Raw genomic sequence first — 22,270 nt, forward strand, 5'->3', positions numbered from 1 at the left:
CTGCAGTGTTGGAATACTGATCTTACAACAAAACATTCTGAAATTGGAGGACAAAAACTACAGGTCTATTTTGTTAAGATTATGCAGGTTGACTCTGCACACAGGATACCAGTTTTATAGCTGCAATATTTTTGACTTGTCAATATTCTAGATGAAATATTAACTTATTTCATAAACCAGCCTCAGTTAAGGCACACAAAGAAAATACGCAGTCTCTCAATCACATTATGCAATGAGCAGATTTGTAAACTGACAGCCCTGCCTCCTCTAATGAATAAAACAACACGAGGACCACAAGCTTCTCGTCCAAGCAGGACACATTTGATGAGACCCTCCCCCTGGCCTTCTCACTATAGGTAGAATCCCCACCTGTGGAAAGTAAAATTTGCTTTCCCATGTTTAGACAAAAAAAAAAAACATAATGAGAGATGGTTACACCAACATGCTGCTGAAGAAAAAAAAATCATGATAAACATCTCAGAAAGGGCTCTCCCTGAGGCATAAAAGAAACCGCATTTGGCCAGTTGGCCACATGTGGGTCAAACCAGATCAAATTATGTGTGCTAAGCTTGGTTCTCAAGACGAAGGCTTGCCTGAATTCTTGATGCTACCTGACATCTTCACATGTATTGTTTTGTAATTTCCTGTAGCCAACAGTATTGAAAACGTGCATTTATTTTCAAGGACAGAGGAGACAGCAGAGCATATTAAACTACCTATACCCTCCTACCCAGCAAGTAATGGATAAGGATCACAGAAACAGGAAAAAATAAGAATAGGTGGTAGTGGTTTGAAGAGGTTAATTAAGAAGCTGAAATCCCCGCTGCAAGTAGAATGAGAAGTTGCCTGTGGACGCAGCTTGGCCATGGGGGCCGACTTGCCCCAACACCAGTCAGTACTAAAGAATATGATGCTTTAACAAGGCTCTTTAAGACTAAGATGCTGTTGCATTACTTATGCCACCTGCTTTTGTAAATAAAGATTTATCGTAACCCAGCCACGCTTATTCATGTATGTAATGCTCATGGCTGCTTTTGCACTAGAGTGGCAGAGTTGAGCAGTTGCAACAGTCAGAAAAGCCTAAATTATTTCCTATCTGGCCCTTTACTAAAAAACATAGTTTGCTGACCTCATCTGTGCTAACATCGAAAACCTCAGAAATTAATGCTGTCAGGGACTTCCCTGGCGGTCCAGTGGTTAAGACTCCGCACTTCCACTGCAGGGGGTGCGGGTTCGACCGCCGGTTGGGGAACTAACTAAGGTCCCACATGCCGTGTCGTATGGCCAAAAACTGAAAAAAAAAAAAAAAATTAGTGCTGTCACCTTAATTTTATCTAAGAAAGTTCATTTCAAAATGATATGGGCGAGTTATTTACCCTCTCTCTGCAACTCTTTTCCTTAACTGTAAAACTGTGATGATAATCATGACTGCCTCCGAAGACTGTTGTGCAGATTAAAAGAGCTAATTCCCTGGCATTCCAGTGGTTAGGACTCGGCACTTTCACTGTGGTGACCTGGGTTTGATCCCTGGTCGGGGAACTAAGATCCCGCAAGATGAGAGGCGCGGCCAAAAACAAAACAAAACCAAAAAAGGCTGTATCTTGAACAACTTAGAAGGAAGTGAAGATGATGTGCTCTGGAAAACAATGTTTGAGGAGTTCAAATGTGCCACAGTGGTAAAGACACTGACACTAAAAATGCATGTGAATGCATAAAATGTGAATAGAAAGGTACATATGGGGACTTCCCTGGTGGCGCAGTGGTTAAGAATCCACCTGCCACTGCAGGGGACACGGGTTCGAGCCCTGGTCCGGGAAGATCCCACATGCCGCGGAGCAACTAAGCCTGTGTGCCACAACTACTGAGCCTGCGCTCTAAAGCCCGCAAGCCACAACTACTGAAGCCCGCGTGCCTAGAGCCTGTGCTCCCCAACAAGAGAAGCCACCGTAATGAGAAGTCTACGCACCGCAACAAAGAGTGGCCCCCGCTCGCCACAACTAGAGAAAGCCCGCGCGCAGCAATGAAGACCCAACGCAGCCAAAAACAAATAAATAAAAATAAATTTATAAAGATGCATATGATACACATGATTTAAAATGTGTATATAATGAAATTAACAAAGTAAATATTGTAAACAAATTTGTTCAACCCCTATCTCCAAGAATTAACACAGTCTAAGCTTTTCTTAGGTTATTTTAATATGGGCTTATACTTTATATTCTTCAGAAGTCCAAACAAAACAATTAAATGGAATAAAAGTGGAAGTCTCAACCCCAGCCCCCAACCACACCATTTTCTGTGCATTTACATGCATATATATAAACATATATTTATCCTACATCTATTATACCACAACTTGCTTTTTTCACTAAACTATGTCTATATCTTCCAGGGTTTGTACACCTACTTTTCCCTTCAATGGCTACATAGTATTTTCTAGTATGCTTGTAACCTAATTTATTCAACCATTACGTTTTGCTAAGCTACTTCCAATTTTTTGCTATTTTAAACTGTACTGCTGTGAATATTCTTGTGCGTATTTTCATATTTCTGCAGGATATACAGATATGGAATTGGGCAAACATGACGGGAGTATTGAGAAAAATTGATACACAATTTGCCTTGTAGTAAATCTACTGCAGCTAGACAGAAGACCTGGCAGATAACAGGATAAAATATTAACAATTGAAATGCAAGGACAAAAAAGGATAGATTTAACTCTAAAAGTATGAAAACTCTTGTACAATCAAAACTCACGAAACTAACATTAAAAAGGCTAAAGAATGGGTAAAATGTCTGTAACAGATATGAAGTGTACCATTATCAGGATCCCAATAACTAAATTGGCAAGAAAAGTAAATTAACGTACAGTAAAATTAAAATAATGGCTACTAATATGTAACTGCTGAATTAGAAATTTTACAGAAAAAACTTTTAAAAAATGAGGATAGATGAAGCTTTGGGGAAACCTGACAACTGAGGGAAAAGCAGTTTGGTTATACCTATTAAAATCCATACCAAAAAAAACTTTGTTTGTTGATTCTTTCATCCTACAGTTAGATATTTATTTTGCAGAAATAATTCAAAGAGGGAAGGGGGTATGAGAAGGGGACTTTAAACAAAGTTGATCAGTGCAGTGTTATTTAGGATATTAAAAAATCTGAAGCCTTGATGTTCACAATAATAAAACACTTAAGAGGATAGACAATGTAAGAGAGTTCACATAAAATTAAGTGAAAAAAGTAGACTACAATGGCAATAGTGGCTATGTAAAGGTGATGGAATTATGACTGAATATCATATACCATTAATGTTTTCTCAATGCATAATATTTTAAAATAGCTACAGAGTATACAAAATAACAAGGGAAGAGGTTTCCAGGGCAAACTGTTTGGAGTAATAATTTCCCTGAATGGGACTTGTTTTTCTAGGCATTATGGGATGCTGCTATCCCTGATTAAACACCAACAGATACCAAGTTCAGCATGAGCTTCGTCAAAATCTTAGTGAACCAAGTTTTCACAACACCAAAATGTGTTACAAACCAGTTGTTCTATCACTAACATATGCTTTTATTTAATATAAAGACACACATCAGGGCAAAGACACAAAGTACTAAATGAAATATAACAAACTTATTTTTGTACTTTGCTGTAAAATACTTACCAAGTAATAACTGTAGTATATAAAATATAAGTCCAAAGACACTGTTTGGCTGGTTTAATACACCATCCTTTCCAAAAATGGAACCCAAAAGACCAAATCCTCGACCCCATCTGTAAAATAAAGAAAACCAGTAACCCTATACTTGAGTTTTCCTATTTTAAAAAATGTAGAATTATCTGAGCATATCATGCCCACATACCCATCTGAATCTCTAAATTGCCCATTTCTATGTAGTCTCTTTTCCTGACAGCATTAGTATTTGCAGAGGAAGGGCTCTTTCGATTTAAGCCAGGGTCTCTTAGCAGCAGCACCACTGACATGCTGAACTAAACGCTTCTTTGTGGTGGGGGGCTATTCAGTGCGTTACAAGATGTTCAGCAGTATCCGTGGCCTCCACCCACCTGCCAGCTGTGCCTCCCAAAATGTCGTCAGCCATTGCCAAATGTCCCCTGGGGGCAAAATCACCACCAGTTAAAAGTCACTGATGTAAGCTCCCCTAACATAGACCATAATGTTGCCTCCTGACCGGGACATGCATGAGGAAACACATCCTGGGAACATACCTTTAAATGTACGATAGAATATCAGAAACTTAGTCTTTCCCTAGAATCTTATCTCAAGAGTAAAAAGTTGATACATTATTTGCCCCATCAGTTTTTATTTGCAGTTTAACTGCAAATGTTGCATTTGACTTTACATTTTCAGAATCTTTCTTATTAAAAATTAAATTCTGATTTAATAAAAATTTGATACAAATATCAAACTAACATTTACTTTGGATAAAAACCTTTGATAATAACTTTAACTCTGAATGAAAGTGTTTTTTAAAATACCAAAAAGAAAATGTTTTCAGTCTGTAGCAAATTACTCAATAAAATCTAAACTTGGGTTCTGAAGACAAACTACCTGAAAATAAGGATAAATAAGTGATTCCTTACTAGTCACACGACTTTAGTGTCTAAGAAAGAGAGTGAAATCTCTTCATAATGATGATGTTGGGAGATAACCCTAGTTTTACAAGCAAGTGAGAACCATGAAGATTGTTATTATACAATTATATGCGTCAAGGAACACAAAATAATCTCGATCATATTTGTTTATTCTTTTACACATCAAATACTCATTGTGTTCCAGGTGCAGACAGTGGGTCAGGTGCTGACTTGTCCCGAGTGAACAAGTCAAAGTGGTGCCCTTGTGGGGCTCATATTCCATTTAGGGAAAAGTAATAGACAAGTAAATGACTAACTTATCTTCAGAAATGGATGCACTATTAACAGATACACAGGAAAGTTGAGAAGGTGGGTTATTCTACATCAGAGCTTTTGAAAATTTTAAACTGCATGCAATCACCTTGGAGTTTTGTTAAAATGCAGATTTTACTGCAGCTGGTCTGTGGTGGGGTGTAGGACTGCATTTCCAAAGAAAACAAAACAAAACAAAATGCTCCCATGTGATGCTCATGCTTCTGGTCTGAGGACCACACTCCGCACCGCTGCTCTAGACAGAGAAGGGGTGGAAGGAGCTACTCCAGCTAGATGGTCAGGGAAGGCCTTTTGCAGGAATTAAATCCTGAATGAAATCCTGAAGCAGCTAATCTCATGAGGAATGCCAAGTACAAAGGCCTGGAAAGAGCTATGACTGTGTAAAAGAAGACCATCAAGGCTGACACTGATGAGGGAGAGTGGCAAGAGAATGAAGCACCGTTCCATCATTTATATAATTTATAGCCTTGTTTGTAGGCCATGATGAAGAGTTTGAATTCTATTCTAACTGCAGTGGGAAGGCAGTCAGTGGCTTTTAAACAGGAGAGTAATATAAGCTTATTTATGATCACTCTTGACTATTGTGTAAAGACCGAACTGCAGGAGGGCAGGGACAAACTATGCAATCACACTTTGAAGCCCTACTCATCTGAAGTAGGAATTCAAATGTAAATCACCAACTTTGGCAATGGAAATAACTGGGCATAGTGCCAGAATTATCATACATAAACAGAATTTTTATATTCTAAGCATTGGTCTATGCCTAATTATTCACATATGATCATGTGGATATTTTCCTTGAAAGCAAAGCAGTAATCCATAGAATGAATGCATCATTTTATCAAAGTAATACATGCATAAGGTTTAAAAATCAAGTAACACTAAAAGCCTTATAAAACAAAATAGAGATATTTCCTACTCCAGGCCTCTCCACACTCAGCTCTGATCCCCATAGGCAACCACTTTGATACCTTTTAACTGTTTTTCCCTTCTATTTACTTCCACGTTTCTAAATAATATGCTTACACTGCTATTTCTTGATTTATCAGTTTTAAATGCTACCTTTTGACCTTCTAATATGGTAGACCAAAATGTTGCTTTAAAAAAAATACAAACATTTTGACATGGAAAGCTTCAAATGTATATACATAAAGTGAAAAGAACAGTGTAATAACCTTAGGTCCCTATCACCCAGCTTCGAAAATTGTGCCTTTCTTGTTTTATCTCCACCTCTACCCCCAACCACCTGATGATTATTTTTAGATTTTTTAAGGTAAAATGTACATACATTTAATGCACAAATCTTAACTGTATAATTTTGACAAATACATACACCTGAGTAACCCTGGTATACAAATTGTAATCCTGGTATACTAGTCCTGGTACAGTAATTCTGGAGTGTGAAGTAATTCCAGGAGTGTGAAGTGAGAATGTAAGTACCTTTCATAAAAAAAACAAAACAAAAAAACACCTCAACATTCTACAGAGTGCTTCCATCTCCCAAATTAAATTGTTAGTCGCTTTGCAGCAATCCACACTCCTCTCCACCCATGAGCAAGACGCACGTGGCTGCCTAGGCTTGTAGGAATCCAGTCTCGGAACCAAAATTAGATCTCTGGTCTCTTGGATCGCAGTGCTGTGCTCTTTCTCTCATGTTGCATTAAGTTATAAAATGCAGTTACCATTCCAGCATTTTCAACCAAACAGAATAATAGCCTAATTCCTTGATAAATACAATTAATAAAGTTGAATAACGCTTAATAAACTTTGATAAGGCTGATGGAATAACTGTTAGCAAGTGAAATCACTAGCAAAGTAGACTGGCATTACATAAGATTATTTTCCTAGGAAAGGTGAATAAGAGCAGATTTTCATAAATGACACTATACTTCACAATTGCTAAGGATGGTGTGAGTAATTAAAAACACTTAGTGAATCTTTTTTTAAAGTTGGAACATTTGAAAATACTGTAGTTTTCTCCCACTTCTAAAAGCTATACAAAAGTGTATGAAATAAATTTTATGTGCTAACTTTATGCTTGGCTTTATCTTAGTTTCTAACCTTTTTCTTCTTGTCCCATCTATATTCAAAACTCTATTATACTAATTATCTGCAGAGCTGCCCCAAGTACTTTATGGAACAAGATGGGATATTAACCAACGGAGCAAAAAGAAATGTTTTCTTAAAGTACTACTTATACAGATGTTCATTTTGCTTCAGTATACTATTGAATAAAATCAATGAAGTGATTATGCAAATGAGAACTTCTCTTTAATCTCTGACTCTAAAAAAAGGATCATCTTTGACCCAAATAGTAACTTCCTTGGATATTCTGTATTTGGGTGCATAGACAACCCATACCTCTTCCCTAGGTATTATGAGAAATTGTTGAAAGGTTTCTAAACACTCCTAATTTTGCCAGAAACAACAAATCTTAAAACCAATTGCTCTCCAACTTGGGTATCCTAGGTCCCTGAACACATGTGATAATGCAATAGACTGAATATAGGAGCTGATGTGAGAATCCAACAGTCTTATCTTATGGCAGGCTTTAAAGAGATTTGCAATAAGAGAAACTAGGCAGTCTTTCCACTATTTTGTGTGTGTGTGTTTGGAAAAAGTTATTATTCATGAAAATATTTTGTTAACATGTAATGGGTTTATTATGTTTCAATGAATGAATACATATTTAAATAATTTCTCAGTTTGTAACTTCTAATACAGTAAATACCAAAGATATAGGGGCTTCCCTGGTGGCGCAGTGGTTAAGAATCTGCCTGCCAACGCAGGGGACATGGGTTCGATCCCTGGACCGGAAAGATCCCACATGCAGCGGAGCAACTAAGCCTGTGTGCCACAACTGCTAAGCCTGCGCTCTAGAGCCCGTGAGCCACAACTACTGAGCCCATGCACCACAACTACTGAAGCCTGTGCTCTGCAACAAAGAGAAGCCACCACAATGAGAAGCCCACACACCACAACGAAGAGTAGCCCCCGCTCACCACAACTAGAGAAAGCCCGCACACAGCAACGAAGACCCAACACAGCCAAAAATTTAAAACAAAAAAAAATATTTAAATAAATAAACCCCACAAAGATATAACTCACACAAACAAAACCTTTTAGGGGTATTCAATAAGTATTAAAGATATAAAGGGGTTCTGACATCAAGAAGTTTGAAAAATCACTGCTTTTGACCAATTCTACCCCCCCCAACAAAAAGCAAATCACAGATCAGACAAAATTTTAAAAACTGGGGTGAGATAAAGTAGAAATAGAACAACAATCCTAAAATTTTTGTGAAATCACAAAAGACCCTGAAGAGCCAAAGCAATGTCGAGAAAGAAAAACAAAGCCAAAATAAATAAATAAATAAATAAATTTATTTTAAAAAGTATTACTAGCAAACCAAATTCAGCAGCATATTAAAAGGACCGTTCACCATCAACAAGAGGAATTTACATTCGGGATGCAAGGATGATTCAATATATGCAAATCAATGTGTCATCACATTAATAGAATGAAAGAAAAAAACCATATAATAATCTCAACAGACAAAAAGCATTTGATAAATTTTACTGCAAACAATCTTTCATCATGGAAAATCTACCAAGGCTCTAATATCATGATTAAAACATTCAGGAGGGCTTCCCTGGTGGCACAGTGGTTGAGAGTCCGCCTGCCGATGCAGGGGACATGGGTTCGTGCCCCGGTCCGGGAAGATCCCACATGCCGCGGAGCGGCTGGGCCCGTGAGCCATGGCCGCTGAGCCTGCGCGTCCGGAGCCTGCGCTCCGCAACGGGAGAGGCCACAACAGTGAGAGGCCCGCATACCGCAAAAACAAAAAGGAGTTCCCCTGGTATTTTCCTTACTCTGAGGAAGAATTGTTGAGATGCTTGCTTACACATACCACTTAAAAATATTCTCTCCTGGTTGGGGAACTAAGATCCCAATCCTACATGCCGTGCGGCATGGCCAAAATAATAATAAAAAAAAATTCTTTTTACTTATAAATATATGTAAGGACTTCCCTGGTGGCGCAGTGGTTACGAATCCGCCTGCCAACGCAGGGGACACGGGTTTGAGCCCTGGTCCGGGAAGATATCACGTGCCATGGAGCAACTAAGCCTGTGCCCCACAACTACTGAGCCTGCGCTCTAGAGCCCACAAGCCACAACTACTGAGCCCGTGCACCACAACTACTGAAGCCTGCGAGCCTAGAGCCCGTGCTCTGCAACGAGAAGCCACCGCAATGAGAAGCCCGCGCACCACAACGAAGAGTAGCCCCCACTCACCGCAACTAGAGAAAGCCCGCGCACAGCAACAAAGACCCAACGCAGCCATAAATAAATAAATGAATAAATAAATAATTTTTTTAAAATCTATGAATTGCACTTTTCCCCCTGGAGACATCTTCCCTGTAACCCTTGACCTTCCTGATCCACTCCAGAGGACTTGATTTGGGCTGGCTGCTCTATGGGCTTGCTGCACAGCTGTCATCCTAAGACTTCCAATCTCTTCCCTACACTGAATCTTTCATTTCTTAGGTGTGGCGCGCTCCTTTCCCCCTTAGTTTAATCATCTGTTTTGGTGAAACAATCTTCTAATAGCTTCCTTGAGAAAACACATACTAGAGGTAAAATTTCTGAGATGGCGAAAGTCTAAAAGTATCTTTCTAGGGAGTTCCCTGGTGGCCTAGTGGTTAGGATTCAGGGCTTTCACTGCCGTGGCCCGGGTTCAATCCCTGGCTGGGGAACTGAGATCCTGCAAGCCATGTGGCACGGTCAGAGAATATATATATATATATATATATTTCTTCTACCATCACACTGGACTGACATTTTGTTTGGTTATATAATTACAAATTTAAAATAATTTTCCTTCAGAATTTTTAAAGACATTGTTCCACTATCCTACTTCCAGAGTTGGTCCTTGAAACATCTGATGCCACTCTGACCTTTGAATATGACCTGTTTTTGTCCCTCCATGAAGCTTTAAGAAACTGCATGTTAATTCTAGTGATATAAAATTTCACAAAGGATGTGCCTTGTTGTGGGTCTTCAGTCATTCATTGTGAAGGGCCCTTAGTAGGCTCTTTCAGTATAGAAATTTGTGTTCTTCAGTACAGACAATTTTCACATATGATTTAGGCAACTGCTGGACTTCTAAAACAGAACCTCTAATTTTCTTTTACTTTTCCTTCTATTTGCCATCTCTCTTTCCTTTGGTTCCATTTTCTAGGAGATTAACATGATGTAATCTTCCAAGTAATCTTAATTCATTTATTAAACTTATTGCTACCGTACACTGGATCCTTATTCTCTGATGGTTCCTTTTACATAAATAGCATCTTGCTTTGTTTCTGGGTAACCACTTTTTTTTCTTAGATTTAATGAGATAAAACCATTTATGTTTATTTTAAGTTTACTTCAGGCAGCTTCATTTTCTGTTTCCTCTGAGTTCCTTGGTGTGTGTCTATGTGTATCTGTCTCTCACACTGAAGACTTTTCTCAAATGTCTGAGGACGCTTAACTGTCAAGTCATCTGTAGACCAAGGCATTAAAAATATGAATGCTGGGACTTCCCTAGTGGTGCAGTGGTTAAGAATCTGTCTGCCAGTGCAGGGGACACAGGTTCGAGCCCTGGTCTGGGAAGATCCCACATGCTGCAGAGCAACTGAGCCCGTGCACCACAACTACTGAGCCTGTGCTCTAGAGCCCGTGAGCCACAACTACTGAAGCCCTCATGCCTAGAGCCTGTGCTCCGCAACAAGAGAAGCCACCGCAATGAGAAGCACGTGCACAACGAAGAGTAGCCCCCCCACCGCTGCAACTAGAGAAAGCCTGCGTGCAGCAACGAAGACCCAATGCAGCCAAAAATAAATACATAAATTTATAATTAAAAAAATGAATGCCAATTCCAGTGCTGGACAAAATAGATTATGCCCACCATAGCCTCTCTCTCTCACTGATTACAACTGAAAATTGGAAAGAATATGAAAACCAACCACCTGAGAACTCTAAAAAGTAAAAACAGTAAGTGAACAGGGGAGAGAAGTTGAAACTTGAACAACCAGTACTGTGGAGTTTTCTGGGGGTTTTCCCCTCTTCTATCTTCTGCCTTTGAAGCAAGAGTAGCCCAAGTTTCAGAATTGCCCAAGAGTAGTAGACAGCCAAAAAAAGCCCCTCTTTCTGGCTAGAAGATGAAGAAAAGGGACCCATGTGAGCTGAGTAGTGTGAGGGGGGCAACCACAGTTTGTTTTCATATTATTTTTTCCCTCCTGGCCTTGCTTAAAGGTGAGCAAGGGTTCTGAAACTGCAGCTCAGGGATGACAGTCCAGGTACCTCAAATTGAGAGAAAACCTGTCTCTGCCTGGAAGAAATGAGAAAAGGGGCCCCTGTGGTCTTAAGCAAGTAAGGGGAATCCTGTCATTTTTGTTCTCTTTTCTCTCACTGCTTTACCCTGAGGGTGAAATCTGTCATGTGGAACTATGTGACAGCAAGGGGAATAAAATGCTCTGTGAGGAACCTGTCTTTCTAGCTAGAGAAACTGGAAAAGGGGCCGCTGGGAACCAGAGGTTAGGAAGAAAATCCCAGCAAGGAGGAAGCCAGAGAAAGGATCTCCTAATTTTGTGTAGCAACTAACACAAGTCCCAGTCTCACCCCTGAGCTGCAAAATCATGGAACAGAACCAAAGAAGCCCACCAACGTCTTTGAGAACTAAACACCACTCAAGTTGAAGACTGACTATTGAGTGGGGCATGTGAGGGCAAAGGCTTTGAAAATGGAAGTGACATTGAAACTATCGCCCACAGAGGAGGTAGAACTTGTAGTCTTAATCTAACTGGTTTGATTGCGTGTTAAAACAAAAATCAATATTCTCAAGATTTTAACAGAAGCCAGAGTCTAAAAGCAAAATATTCAAGATACATTCCAAATGAGTTGAGGATATATTCCAAAATTATATGACGTACAATGAACCGAAAAAAGAAAAAGTGACCAATTCTCAGGGGAAAAAAAAAGGTGTCAATCCTAAAATGACATAGATATTGGAGTTACCAGAAAAAGATTTAAAACAGTTGCATCTATGTTCCACAAGGTGAAGGTAATGAAAAATGACTGGAAAGATGGAAGTTCTCAGAAGAGAAAGAATAACTATAAAACAGGAACCGAATGGAAATTATATAACAATGAAAGATCTGAAATTAAAAATTCACTAGATGAAGTCAAAAGCAGAATGAAGATGGCAAAGGGGAAGATTCAGTGAGCTGAAAGATTGATCAATAGAAATTATCCAACCTGAAGAACAGAGAAAAAGAAAAAAAAAAAATGAACAGGCACTTAGGAACTTCTAGGACAATACCAAACAATACCAAACAGTCTAACATTTATGTTACTGGATTCCCAGAAGGGGACAGAAAAAGAGATAGAGGCACAAAAGTTTTTTAAGAAATAGTGGCTTAAAACTCCTCAAATTTAGCAAAATACAAACTATGGATTAAAAACAAAAAACTCAGGGACTTCCCTGGTGGCACAGTGGTAAGAATCCACCTGCCAATGCAGGGGACATGGGTTCAATCCCTGCTCCAGGAAGATCCCACATGCCGCGGAGCAGCTAAGCCCATGTGCCACAACTACTGAGCCTGCGCTCTAGAGCCCACATGCCACAACTACTGAGCCCGAGTGCCATAATACTGAAGCCCATATGCCTAGAGCCCGTGCTCTGCAACAAGAGAAGCCACCACAATGAGAAGCCCACGCACTGCAACAAAGAGTGACCCCTGCTCGCCACAACTAGAGAAAGCCCACGCACAATAACGAAGACTCAACAGACAAAATTAATTTTTTTTAAATTAAAAAAAAATATTAAAAACATTTAAATTAAAAAAAAACTCAGTGAACATAAAAGTGTTGATAAACTCAAAGAACATCATACCCAGACCAACCTGATCTGACATTTGTAGAACATTCCACCCAACAATAGCAGAATATATATTCTTTTCAAATACACATCAAGATAAACAAAACACAAACATATTATATACAAACCTTAACAAATTTAAATAATTGAAATCATACAAAGTATACCCTCTGACCATAATGAAAATTAAACTAGAAACCAGTAACAGAAACATATCTTAAAAATGCCACCAATTATTTGGAAATTAAACAACACACTTCTTAAAAAAAAAAAAATCCACAGGTCAAAGACAAAGTCTCAAGGAAATTAGAAAATATTTTGAACTGAATAAAAATATAACATATCAAAAGTGGTGGTATGCAGCTAAAGCGGCGCTTAGAGGGAAATTTATAGTATTAAAAGAAGGAAGGAGGGAAAATAAGATTAGAGCAGAAATCAATGAAGTTGAAACAGAAAAACAATAAAGTAAATGAAATAAAAAGCTGGTTCTTTGAAATGATCAATAAAAATTGCTAAATCTCTAGCTACACTTGACAAAGAGAAAAAGAAAAAGAGAGAAGACAAAAGGTATCAATATCAGAAATGAAAGAAGGGATATCATTACAGACAGGTACAGACATTAAAAGGATAATAAGGGAATACTACAAACAATTCTATGCCCACAAGTTTGACAACTTAGATGAAATGGACAAATACTTTGAAATTCACAAATACCAGAACTCACTGAAGAAGAAAAAGAGAATCTCAATAGCACTATTAATAGTTTAGAATCTTTCAAGAAAACAAAAACTCTCTAGGTCTAGATGGTTGCACTGGCAAATTCTACTATATATATAAATATGGAAGAAATAATACCAATTCTACACAATTATCTCTTCCAGAAAATAATCTCTTCCAGAAAACAGAAGAGGATGCAATACTTCTCAACTCAACTTATGAGGCGAGCATTACGTTGACATCAAAACCAGACAAAAACATTACAAGAAGCAAACAAAAACAAAAAAAAATTACAGAACAACATCTCACTCATGAAAATAGACACAAAAATCCTCAACAAAATATTGTAAATCAAATCCAGCAATATACATATAGGATAATACATCATGACCAAGGGGGATTAATTGTGAGAATGCAAAGCTGGTTCAACATTCAAAAATCTATCAGTGTGATTCATCATATTAACAAACTAAAGAAAAAAAACCACATGATGATCTCAGTAGATACAGATAATGCATTTGACAAAATGCAACATCCATTCATGATTTTTTAAATGCTTAACAAACTAGGAAGAGAAGGGGTTTTCTTTGATCTGATAAAGGTCATCTACAAAAAACCTACAGCTAACATCACATTCAATAGCAAAAGACTAAATCTTTTTTTCCCTAAGATCAGAAACTAAATTAAAGATGTCTGCTCTCACCACTCCTATTCAACACTGTACTGAAAGTCCTAGCCAGTACAATTAGGGAAGAAAATAAAGGCATACCAATTAGAAAGGAAGAAATAAAACTCTTTTTGCAAGACCACAGGATTGTCTACATAGAATATCCCAAGTGAGAGACTGAATATACAAACGAACAATAGCCAGACCACATCCAAAAACAACTCTGACCCACAGCCTCTGCAGCAACCAGTCCAGGAAGCCAAACCACAACTTCTTTTTTTTTTTTTTTTTTTTTTTTGCGGTACGCGGGCCTCTCACTGTTGTGGCCTCTCCCATTGAGGAGCACAGGCTCCAGACGCGCAGGCTCAGCGGCCATGGCTCGCGGGCCTAGCCGCTCCGCGGCATGTGGGATCTTCCCGGACCGGGGCACGAACCCGTGTCCTCTGCATCGGCAGGCAGACTCCTAACCACTGCGCCACCAAGGAAGCCCCTAAACCACAACTTCTATAGCAATCAGATCCAAACAGCCAGGCCTTGATCAATAACTGTCAGCTTCCCTAATTTTTGCCCCCACTTCCAATTTAGGACCAACCAGAGAAAGCCAAATATGCTCCCCTAACCAACCACACAGGATGCCCGACTTCTAGTTAGGCCTGCTTCCAGCTTCCCCATGCCAACAACTTCCAATTAAGACAACCTGAAGCTTTCTCTTTTTTCCATTCTAAAGCTTTTATACTCTCCTTTTAGATTTCCTTTTGAGTCTGTGCCAAATGCAAGTAATGGTGGCTGCTGCCCTACTTGTTCTTATTTGGGTGGTCTTCATTTATTTCCATACCATGAATCTACTAAAAAGCTCCTAGAATTAACAGGTGAGTGAGTTTATAAGGTTATACAACACAAGGTCAGTATACAAAAATCAACTGTATTTCTATATATTAGAAATGAATTTTTGGAAATAAAACATTCAAAATTATAATTTACAATAGTACATAAACACAAATAAAATACATAGGCACGAATCTAACAACATATGCGTAGTTTCTGTATGCTGAAAATTAGAAAACATTGATAAAATAAAGAAGACCTACATAGATGGAGAAAGACTGGAAAACTCAATATTGTTAGGATACTAACTCTGCTCAGACTGCAGTGCAGATTCAATGCAATTCTGATCAAAATACCAGTGGGATTTTTGGTAGACAGTGACAAATATTTACATAGAAAGGTAGAGAAGGGAATTCCCTTGCAGTCCAGTGGTTAGGACTCTGCACTTTCACTGCCAAAGATGCAGGTTTGATCCCTGGTCAGGGAACTAAGATCCTGCAAACCACGTGGCTCGCCACCCCCACCCCCCAAAAAAAGGTAAAGGAACTAGAAAAGTCAAAACATTTTTGAAAAAGAATACAGCTGGAGAAAACACTAATTTCAAGATATTGTAAAGCTATAGTAATCAAGATAGTGTGCTACTGGAAAAAGGACAGACTCAGAGATCACAGAGCAGAATATAGAGCTCAGAAGTAGATACAATTGGTGATTTTAACAAAAGTGCAAAGACAATTTAATGGAGAAAGAAACCTCAAGCACTATTCTCAATAGAGAAGATTAGAAGGTGGACTTTGAAACTTAAAAACATTTGCTTTGTGAAAGGCACTGTTAAGAAAATGAAAAGATAAGCCAGAGACTGAGAGAAAATACCTGGACATTACATATAAAACAAAAGACTTTTATCCAGAATACATAAAGATCTCTAAAACCTCAACCATAAAAGAAAACCCAACTTAGGTTAAAAAAAAAAAAAAAGCAAACGATTTCAATGAGCACATCACCATATAGAGAGAGATGACATATAAGTACAGGGAAAGATGCTCAACATCTTCAGTCATTAAGAAGAATGCAAATTAAAATTCCAATGACATACCACTACACACCTACCAGAATGGTAAATAAACACAATAAAACAAAACATACACACCGAAGTGCTCATAAGGATTCAAAGCAAATGGAACTCTCATACATTGTTGGTTGTCATGCAAAATGGTATAGTCATTTGGAAAACAAATTGGCAGTTTCTTATGAAGTTAAACATACACTTATCATATGACCCAGCACTCCCACTGGTTGTTTACCCAAGAGAAATGAAAACTTAGGCTCACAAAAAAATCTGATTGTAAAAGTTTATAATAACTTCATAATGGCCAAAAATTGGAAACAACCCAATTGTCCTTCAATAGGTAAATGGATGAACAAACTAGTACATATCACGGACTATCACTCAGTCATAAAAGGAAATGACTACTGATACATGCAACAACATGGATCAACTACAAACACATTATGCTAAGTTAACAAAGCCAAACTCAAAGCTAGATACTGTAAAATTCCATTCAAATGATATTTTGGAAAAGGCAAAACTTATAAGGACAGAGAATAGATCAATGTTTCCCAGGGGTTAGGGATGGAAGAGGGGCTGACTAAAAAGGGGAACTGTTCTGATGTTGATGGTACCGGTGGCTACCTGACTGCATCTGTCTAAATACAACAAACTGGAAGCCAAATAGCCAATTTCCTTTATGTAAATTTAAATTAATTTTTAAAGTAATTTAGATCTTAAAAGCAGAATGGAATTTTTATTATTATGTATGGTTTTGTCAACATTAGATGTTACTATAGGTGGGTTATTAGGTAGACAGCTAATCATATCATTCAATGTCCCTGAATGTCAGTATCTGTACTTCTTTTTTTTTTTGGAAAATAAATGTTTCTCTAGGGAAAAGAAAAACCCACCAGTCTCCTACTGTTAGGGGTAGGGATATGGCTGAAGATGCCTGGCTGCTAGTCTTCTTAGAGTTGTGTCTACTTTCCCATTCTTTTTGTCTTTGTGGTTTTATACAATTTCTTTTATTCCTTTACTCTCATTTCCTTGGAATTTCCTGAGGGTGTAGAGATAAACACATGCATAAAATCCATTATGTTTATCCAGAAATCTAAAATTCACTTATTCAAATTTTATCAAATTTATCAAAGCAGTAGATGTTTGAAGCAGTAAGGCTGTGAAGTTGGACATATAAATGCATGAAGCACAGTCCATACCCTCAAGAAGCTTTGTCTTAAAGAACAGAGAGAAAAATGACATCCAGAAACATAATGCAAACTAATAAATACTGTAAAGTACCTATGTTCCTAAGTGAAGAAGGTTTAATTCTGCCTGAGAGGGTTAACAAGGGATTGTGGCACTGGTATATAGCACAGATTGATCCAGGGGGTCAGAATTCGAAACAGTGAGACCAATTTGTAAACTACTGTAATAATTTAGGGGAAATATGAAGGTCTGAACTAGAAGTAAGAGTACGAAAGATGGATCCAAAAGATCGTTAGGAAGTAAAATTGAGAGGATTTGATAATGTACTGAATTATGGAGGAAGGATGACTGACTCCCAAGTTTCCAGGATGACTGGGTAGACGGTGAGGACATTCATGAGACAAACACAGGAGGAAGAACGATGGAGGATGGAGTTGAGTTTTGACATTTTGAGCTTTCATGTCTCTGAGCCACACACATAATTGTGTTTAATAAGCAGCCAAAAAGAAAAATCTGAAGGATTATAAATCGGTCTAAAATGTGGATTTAGAATTGCGGTTCTAAAAACTACAGTCACGAATAAGATGGCTCAGGGAGTCAAGTTAATTGGGACAGATCATGTGGCCCACAAAACCTCAAATAATTGCTATCTGGCCCTTTAAAGAAAAAGTCAGCCACAGAGAAATACAAATATCATAATCTAAAAAAAAAATTATACAAATGAACTTATTTACAAAACAGAAATAGACTCACAGACTTAGAGAATGAACGTACGGTTAGTGGGGAAGGTTGGGGGGGAGAGATAGATTGAGAGCTTGGGACTGACATGTTCACACTGCTATATTTAAAACAGATAACCAACAAGGACCTACTGTTAAAAAAAAAAAGAAAAAGTCAGCCAATCTTTGTATTTGACCAGAATAATGTCACTATTGATAAAGATTATGCAGTTACAGAATGTAAAGATAGACTGTCCAGACTAACAGAGGGTAAAAACTAACCAAAAAAAAAAAAAGAAAAGAAAACTACCAATTGTGAGGCCATCAGAGGTCTCACAAATTGCTATTTAGCTTGGTGCATTGGTCATGGTCAAGGGCCTCGCTTTGGGTTTCAAATCTCAAAACCTGAAAAGCCTTGAGAAGCTATTTCCAGACTCAGTAAGCCATGAATGAAGATATTAGACCATTGAGTCTCCACTGCGAAGCCTGCCCTCGCTAAGTCACCCTATCCAATAAGCTCATAAGAACCAATACATTAAAGCTCTAGGAAGGCACCACCTCATTTCCCCATACCTGAAGGGGAAGCTTCATAATCAGGAGAGGAAATCTGGTAGGCCATCTTTATCTCAGAAACTATCAGGACCCTTCTCATTATGCCTCACGTCATCCCTTTTACCTGTCACTGCCAGGTGGTCAGACTTCCTAAATCAGGCATCATCACATGAATCTCACACTGCTCTGTACTTCCCATTAAAATCTAGTATCTCATTCTTCTCCCCTACCTCCCAAACCTCTCAGTTATATCTTCTGAAATCCTGTTCACTGACCCGTCAGCTCTTCACTTTTAAAAAACCCTCTTCTGCCTTCTTTAGCTCTCTGACAACATGAATTCCTTTACAGTCCATTCACATGCTGACACGTTTTTGTCTCATATGCATTTGTCAGAGCCAGGAAGGAAAATATGCTCCTTCCTTCTGATTTTTGCTTTCAAGTCTTTACCTCTCTTTCCCTCTTGCAAAACTCCCTGCTCCTTGCAGCTGTGTTTCAATATACAAGCTCAGCCACCACTCTCACTGTTGCCACCTACCAACCTTGTAATCCCATTGACAGTCATACTCTCACACACACCCTTACATTCAAGGAAGCCTTTGGCTCCTGGTTCATAGGCTTTCTCTCCTCCCCAGCTCCCATAATCTTTTTGAGAGACTTCAACATCACACAGATGAACCAGCCAACCACATCAATTACCCACTTAGTAACTCCAAGTCAGTCATCCATTCCCATGATCAAATCTTCCACTTTGTTGTCACCAGAAACAGAGGAGAAAACAGGACAGAAACAATATTTGAAGAAATAGATAATGGTTAAGAATTTTCCAAAACTGAAGACAAATACCAAGCCATAGATTCAAGAGGTGCCGAATCCCAAGCAGTACATCTAAAGAAAAACACACACAGGAATATCATAGTAAAACTCCAGAAAACAAAAGAAAATTAGACATCTTAAAAAGCAGCCAGGGGCTTCCCTGGTGGCGCAGCGGTTGAGAGTCCGCCTGCCGATGCAGGGGACGCGGGTTCGTGCCCCGGTCCGGGAAGATACCACATGCCGCAGAGCGGGCTGGGCCTGTGAGCCATGGCCGCTGAGCCTGAGCGTCCGGAGCCTGTGCTCCGCAACGGGAGAGGCCACAACAGTGAGAGGCCCGTGTACCGCAAAAAAAAAAAAAAAAAAAAAAAAAAAAAAGCAGCCAGGGTGGGGCTGGGGGGCATAAAAGGACACATTGCTCTTAAATCAGCAACAATAAGGCTGACAGCTAACACCAACAGAAAGGGAAGCCAAAAGACAATGAACTGCCAACCTACAATTCTGTATCAAGTCTAAATATCATTTGAAAATGAAGGGAAAATACTTTCTCATATGAGTAAAAACTGAATGTGTTCACTAGAAGATCCACACTGAAAACAGTTCTTCAGGCAAAAGAAATATGACCCCAGAAAGAAGCACTGCAAACTGGAAGAATGAAGACAAAAAGGAGAAATATGAGGGAAGAGCTAAATGAATACAGACTATACAGATCAATGTTAATATTTTGTGGGGTCACAGATATGTAGAATTAAATGACAATAACATAAAAGGTAGGATTGTGGTAGATGAAGCATAAATATTCCAAGGTCCATGCACTGACAGAGAAGTGATAAAACTATTAATTCATACTAGACCTCAATAATCCAAGGATGCATGTTATAATCTGTAGGGTAATGACAAAAAGGATATTAATGAATGTATATGAATAAGATAACACAGTGGGGAAATGGAATAATAAAAATGTTTGATTAATCCAAGAGAAGACAAGAAAGAAAAATAAACACAACTGGTGGGAGAAACAGAAATTGTTAGATGTTATTTTTAAATCCAAATATATCAGTAATTAAACTGACCACGTAAAAAGTCTGTTAAAATACCTACTAAGAATATCACTACCAACAGTTGTGGGTTTTAGCTAACACTGTTTAAAGGGAATTTATAACCATAACTGCATGCATTAGTGATATAATTATTAATCTCAGAAAGTTAGAAAAATAACAGCAAATTAAACCTCCCCAAAGTGGAGGAAACTAATAAATGTAAGATAAGTAGTCAATGAAGTAGGAAGCAAGTATAATGGCACAAACCAAAGATTAATAAAAGGGATCAATGCCTATAAAGGCCCATCTTTAATTAAAAAAAGAGGAAAACAGTTTCAGGAATGAGAAAGGGTAAGCCACTTACAGAAACTACTTAACTTTCATCTTTCAGATCCCAGCTTCTGACACTTGACCAGGGAAGCGCCTCCCCACCCCTCTTGTCAGCTTCCTAGGTTTTATACTCTCATACAACCAAGCTCCTTTCCTGGAGAGCTTTTATCTCAGATTTTGTACATACATTTATGTGCTAATTACTGTGTTGCTGTACTAGTCTCTGCTCCATACTCCATGAGGAGAGGGACCACTCACTACTGACTACCCAATGTCTAGCAGTGTACAGCATGCCATAGAGTAGGCACTCAACACTCATTTCCACAAATACTGAATGCCCACCATGTGCTTGGTACTGTTTTAGATGCCCAGAATACAATAAGCAAAATAGACAAAATTCTATGTCCTCACGGAGTTTACATTCTCATGGAAGGAGAGACAAGCAAACAAGTAAAATATATACTATGTCGGATGGGGATAAACAGAAACAAAGTCGAGATGAGTTTAGGGCTGAAAGAACTGCAATTTAAACTTTACATTTAAATTGTGAAGTCGGGGGGGGGGGGGGGTCAGGGAAAGCCTCCCTGAGGTGAAAAAGCAAACCATGCCCACCTGGCAGGTTTGAAGAACAGTCAGGAAGTATGGATGGAACAGAGTGAGCAAATGAAAGAAGGTAATAGGAGATAAAGGAAAAAAAAAAGAAAAAACCAGGGCAAGGGTCACAGAGGATCATGTAGGGTGTTTAGGCCATTATTATGACTTTGACTCTTACTCTGAATGAAACAGGAAGCTAATTTGCGGGTGTAGCCACTGTTTATATTTTTAAAGGATCACTCTGACTGCTGTATTTAAAACAGTCTATGAGGGAGAAAGCTGGAAATAAGGAGTCCACTTATGAGATTACTGCAATAATCCCAGAAAGAGATTATGGAGGCAGATGACGGCAGTGGAGATGACGGCGAAAAACGGTTATTCCCAGGATAAATTTTGAAGATATAGCCACCAAATTTTGAAGATATATTGCTCACAGACTGGTTGTGCAGTGTGAGACAATGAAAATGGTCTAAGACGATACGAGGATTTTGATTTGAGCTGCTAGAAAGCTGGCTCTTTTGAGATGTGAAAGAGAAGACTTTAGGGAAATGACAAGAGAGAGAATCCAGTTCTAGAAACATCAAGTTTGAATTGCCTTTCATATATCCAAGTAGAGATGTCAGGTAGGCAATTGGATTTATGAGTTTATAGTTTAAGAAATTTGGGAGTTGTCAGCATATAGGTGGTATTCAAAGTCATGAGACTGAAATGATATCACCAAGTAACTTTTGATATAAATGAATCAATTCATCAATCAATGACTAATAAACATGACTATTAGTCATCAGGGCTGTCAAGGGTGAAAAAGTGGTGGTTAACTTGGGAACCTGAGCTTCTGCTGGAGTGAAAAAAACTATGCTATTTGTTTTGGTTTTTAAAGAATCTTTCTTTGCCTTCAGATATTCTCAAATACC

The 22,270-nt window shown here is 38.5% G+C and overlaps 1 protein-coding gene across 1 annotated transcript in view; it reads right to left on the bottom strand.

Moving 5' to 3' along the window:
* Positions 1–22,270, bottom strand: part of VKORC1L1 (vitamin K epoxide reductase complex subunit 1L1) — a 58,208-nt gene that overhangs the window by 4,763 nt on the left and 31,175 nt on the right. The window contains exon 2 of the mRNA XM_022588167.2: positions 3,667–3,776. Within this exon, the coding sequence (XP_022443875.2) occupies positions 3,667–3,776 (110 nt within the window). The remainder of the gene's footprint in view (positions 1–3,666; positions 3,777–22,270) is intronic.

The sequence above is a fragment of the Delphinapterus leucas genome, chromosome 15 (genome assembly GCF_059928025.1).
Source record: "Delphinapterus leucas isolate spDelLeu-1000000601 "Yukka" chromosome 15, BTC_Dleu_Yukka2, whole genome shotgun sequence".
NCBI classification, from domain to species: domain Eukaryota; kingdom Metazoa; phylum Chordata; class Mammalia; order Artiodactyla; family Monodontidae; genus Delphinapterus; species Delphinapterus leucas.